The sequence below is a fragment of the Penaeus vannamei genome, chromosome 6, assembly GCF_042767895.1.
Source record: "Penaeus vannamei isolate JL-2024 chromosome 6, ASM4276789v1, whole genome shotgun sequence".
Taxonomy (NCBI): domain Eukaryota; kingdom Metazoa; phylum Arthropoda; class Malacostraca; order Decapoda; family Penaeidae; genus Penaeus; species Penaeus vannamei.
Genome location: NC_091554.1, coordinates 25,700,773 through 25,705,772, shown reverse-complemented (window position 1 = coordinate 25,705,772; position 5,000 = coordinate 25,700,773). Strand labels below are relative to the sequence as shown.

At 43.5% G+C, this 5,000-nt stretch overlaps 2 protein-coding genes across 2 annotated transcripts in view; one reads left to right on the top strand and one right to left on the bottom strand.

Moving 5' to 3' along the window:
• The window catches only part of Tbce (Tubulin-binding cofactor E), a gene marked incomplete in the record, with an annotated part of 163,821 nt that overhangs the window by 50,387 nt on the left and 108,434 nt on the right, over positions 1-5,000 (bottom strand).
• On the top strand, positions 2,054-3,511 carry LOC138861951 (uncharacterized). Its single transcript, XM_070122430.1, has 2 exons — positions 2,054-2,117; positions 2,760-3,511. Exons 1-2 carry the CDS (start codon positions 2,054-2,056, stop codon positions 3,509-3,511), a joined length of 816 nt encoding a protein of 271 aa, XP_069978531.1.

Below are 5,000 nucleotides of genomic sequence, written 5' to 3'. Positions count from 1 at the left end.
GCACTTTTGTTCATTTCGTCCATTTTTGTATTTTTCCATTATTGCAGCAAGAGTTGCAATTACAGGATTACACTGGCCGAGTTTTTCCCTTGGCCACAAAGCGCTCGAATTCTCTGAAGCATTTACCGCCACATCCAACCTTAGGCGTTTCGTCCCCATCTCAACAGCCGAAGATGCACTTTGGAGCCTTTTCAACGAATGAGACGGCTCACTGGATGGAAATTCAGTAGCTTTTAATACTTTCACATCAGGTGCGTCTACAGGCGAAGCGATTGTCTTTAATCTCTTCCTGCTTGGTGACGGGTCAAAAGGTTCCAGACCAGGATCGCTTGAAGAAATGTTTTCTTGACTCTCATTTTGTGATTTTGAAATTCCATGGCACCCATAGTCTTCTCCCCCCAGAGTCCTTTTAAGTGAAGGTAATATATGCATGGAATTTTGCATCGATGTGTTCCATGATCTACCTTTTGTTGGTGATGCACTCCTGGATCTAACTTCTGTTGGTGATGCACTCCTGGATCTAACTTCTGTTGGTGATGCACTCGTGGATCTAACTTCTGTTGGTGATGCACTCGTGGATCTAACTTCTGTTGGTGATGCACTCGTGGATCTAACTTCTGTTGGTGATGCACTCCTGGATCTAACTTCTGTTGGTGATGCACTCCTGGATCTAACTTCTGTTGGTGATGCACTCCTGGATCTAACTACTGTTGGTGATGCACTCGTGGATCTAACTTCTGTTGGTGATGCACTCGTGGATCTAACTTCTGTTGGTGATGCACTCCTGGATCTAACTTCTGTTGGTGATGCACTCGTGGATCTAACTTCTGTTGGTGATGCACTCGTGGATCTAACTTCTGTTGGTGATGCACTCGTGGATCTAACTTCTGTTGGTGATGCACTCCTGGATCTAACTTCTGTTGGTGATGCACTCCTGGATCTAACTTCTGTTGGTGATGCACTCGTGGATCTAACTTCTGTTGGTGATGCACTCGTGGATCTAACTTCTGTTGGTGATGCACTCGTGGATCTAACTTCTGTTGGTGATGCACTCGTGGATCTAACTTCTGTTGGTGATGCACTCGTGGATCTAACTTCTGTTGGTGATGCACTCGTGGATCTAACTTCTGTTGGCGATGCACTCCTGGATCTAACTTCTGTTGGTGATGCACTCCTGGATCTAACTTCTGTTGGTGATGCACTCGTGGATCTAACTTCTGTTGGCGATGCACTCCTGGATCTAACTTCTGTTGGTGATGCACTCGTGGATCTAACTTCTGTTGGTGATGCACTCGTGGATCTAACTTCTGTTGGTGATGCACTCCTGGATCTAACTTCTGTTGGTGATGCACTCGTGGATCTAACTTCTGTTGGCGATGCACTCGTGGATCTAACTTCTGTTGGTGATGCACTCCTGGATCTAACTTCTGTTGGCGATGCACTCCTGGATCTAACTTCTGTTGGTGATGCACTCGTGGATCTAACTTCTGTTGGTGATGCACTCGTGGATCTAACTTCTGTTGGTGATGCACTCGTGGATCTAACTTCTGTTGGTGATGCACTCGTGGATCTAACTTCTGTTGGTGATGCACTCCTGGATCTAACTTCTGTTGGTGATGCACTCCTGGATCTAACTTCTGTTGGTGATGCACTCGTGGATCTAACTTCTGTTGGTGATGCACTCGTGGATCTAACTTCTGTTGGTGATGCACTCCTGGATCTAACTTCTGTTGGTGATGCACTCCTGGATCTAACTTCTGTTGGTGATGCACTCCTGGATCTAAATTCTGCTAATACAGACTTTGGATTCCAAGTTTGCTCTTCCAAGTCTAGGAACCTGTTACCGGATTCAGAAATATTATGGCTGGTCTTTGATGGGGTACTATATGCATTACGTAAGGTAGAACTATCACTTTCCCTATAATTTACAGCTAAAGATAGTTGACTTGTCAAGACTGGAAAACTACCGTCGGGTGACCATTCTCCTCCCATCGCTTCTAATGCAGACACATCACTCAAACCCTGAAAAGTCATAGCATCAACTTCTTGCGACATGTCCGACACTTTGATGTCATTAGCAAAGTCACTGCACTCGTATCCTCCAAATGCAGAGGCCGGTTTTGAAAGGCAATTATCAAATGTTCCTTCATCTACATATTTGTCACTGGAAACAACCGACCCAGAGTTATTTACGCTTTTCGTGGGATTTCCAGGGTGTGCATGATCCTCTGAGGAGCCTGCTAGGTTGCTATTAACCGTCTCACTACTTACGAAAAACAGAGAACTGTCAGCATTCTTTATATCCATGCTTTTGCTTGCGTCTTTCAAAGGTACATCCCACAGTTTTCTTTCTGAGTGAAATTTGTAATTCATTTCAAATGTGCTGCGCTTATCAGAAGAAATTTCTTTGTTTTCATTTTCACAACTCATCCTTTGTGAATCGACTGGTGTTTGGCAACTAGGTTCAATATCGTGCGTTTTATTCATCAATGAATTACAAAGTATGGTAGTTTCGGATGCATCTTCGGGATGCATGTTTATTGTCCTTTGAGTAGCTATTGTATCAATAATACCATGTGTTTTGTCATTATCTTCATGCGTTTTATCTGTTGAATTTTCATTTAGTGAAAGAGGTAACTTCTCTCTCTGATCATCGAAACTGTATACACTGTCTTCTGTAGTACTTGGTACAGGTGCATGAAGCCCACACTCGCCCTTCGGTAAGTCATTTGGATCGTCCTCGCTTGTTCCTTTAACAGGGATATCTGTTACTGTTGAAGTGTCCAAGCTTTTGCTTCTTGCATCATCTTCAGCAATTTCTGACGAACGATCGATTGCAATTTGCTTAACGCTGTTTTCTGTTGGCAAAACGTCTACAGTTTCATCTGTTGTATTGATCAGCTTCTTGCTTCCTTCATCATCAACCACTTGTAAATTTCCATTTTTTGACTCCTCAAATTCGTCTAGTGGCGATGAATTATCTGAAACATCAACTTGTCCCGGAATATTGGTTGTTAATGTATCAACTTGCATTTCATCATCGCCACTTGGTGACGATGAATCGCCCAACACCCTGTGCTCTTCAACTACTGCCTCATTTTCTTCCCGCATTTCAACAAGTGTTTCACCTGCAGTATTATCAGTAACATTTAGTCCCAATAAATCATTATCTTCATCACATACTATTTTATCGCTAATTTGTCTTGCCTCATTACTTTCATTATCAATTGCCGATTCCTCATTTTCTGTATCTGGTGAAACATCAACCTCTTCCGTGTTGTTAGCTGTGTTCACAAGTGAGACTGATCCTTCAGCTTTCTCAGTACAAATTGCCTCGGTTGAATTAATTTCTCTATCAGCATTGGCGTTGACTTTACACTTTCTGCTCACGTTACAACTCACACTAAGGGGAGCTGGAGTGTCAGCATTAATTGTTATCATGTCTTTGATCACACAAATTTCTGCTTCACCAGTTTTATTACAGAGATTACTGCTACTTTCACGACAGTGATCCTCGGCATTCATATTGTTTTCACTGTTAACCAGACGTGACGAATAATTGTACTTAACATTTATTTCAGTGATAGTACACACACATTGCTTTACATCACTGTTAGAATCCTTTGAGTTATTTATTAGTCTTAATGTATTGCTTTGATCAGTACCATCTGTAGTGAATGATATAGATGCGTCATCACCTACAACACCGGAGCCTCCAGCATGTGGAGTCGTGGCAGCCAGGACTGGTGGAGAATGCCAGTCGTCAGTGCCATCTGGTGGCGTTCCATCGGCAACGAACGATTCATTTCCATCTGCATCAGGTGATGGATCTGAAGTACAAGACATCACTTCATTTACTTTTTCAATCTTAACTATATTTTCGAAATTCTGTAAACTGTATGTAGTTTGGGGAACATTGCAATCTGAAGAAACAGTTAACTCATCAGTGACTTTACTGAGACCATCCTTAAATGTTTTGACGTTTAGTTCTTTGAAAAACAAGGGTGGGCTATGACAATTTTGTACTCGAGCTGAGTGCAAACCTGTCACTGATGCAAAATCATGCACATCATCACCATTGCATGGCACATGCATCCGCAACCGCCGTGAACCATTTTGCTCAAAGGGCGTGTTTCCATGAAGTGGCCTTTCCTCCCCGCAATGCTTCGGCAATTTAAAGCGATTCATCCTGCGTGCTGGAGACGACCTTCTTAGAGCTTCGAAAGCTGCCACTTGCGTCGGCATGTCTATGGTATGAGGACTCCACGACCACTTCATACGTAACTTCTGGCGCGTGCGTTTGAGGTACGGACTCCATGACCAACAGTTGGGCTGCTCGCCCGACTCGCGTCCTGCGACTGGACTCCAAGACCAGCCTCGGGGGAAGAAGGAGCATGACAACCTGGTCGCTGATGGACTCCATGACCAGCCATTTGTGTCTGTGTCAGATACTTCCTCTAACATTAGTCCCTTTTCTTTGATGTGACGGTGGCTGCTTGGCGATGCTTTAACAAGCCTCTCCATCGTATCAGCCTGCAAGAAATTGAATAATTGTAGTGCACTGTAGCTAAATACAAAAAGGAAAGTTTTTCATTTTAACCATAAGAATTACTATGCGCCTTTATAATCTGAGTATGGATTCATTCGCTCCTATTTCCGTATCAACCTGATAAATGTGCACAGAAATGATGACCTTTAAATTGCAATTCCGTCCTGCCCACCAAGAAAAATACCAATATTGCAAATGAACAAATACTTTAAATGTGCAGTATGAAATAAAGGTTGCACAATAGAAACAATAAATCTACTTAACTATATTCAAAATTTAGTCTCCTTATCTGCAAGCCACCAAGCCCTAGTCAGCCCGAGCCTCCCTCCACTCCCCACTCCCCTGCTGACTCCGCGCGCCTTCCCTCTGCCCATCTGCTCTCCCGGTTTGGCCTCCCCCACTCACTCCGCCCACGTGCACGCCGCGCTCTTTATTATTGCCAGTTAACAGT

What these genes read in the sequence shown, in the direction of transcription:
- LOC138861951 (XM_070122430.1), top strand. Translation starts at nt 2,054, where the DNA reads ATGTCCGACACTTTGATGTCATTAGCAAAGTCACTGCACTCGTATCCT. An exon ending in TCCTCCAAATGCAGAGGCCG is followed by an intron (nt 2,118 to 2,759) that starts GTTTTGAAAGGC and finishes TTCCTTTAACAG; the next exon opens with GGATATCTGTTACTGTTGAA.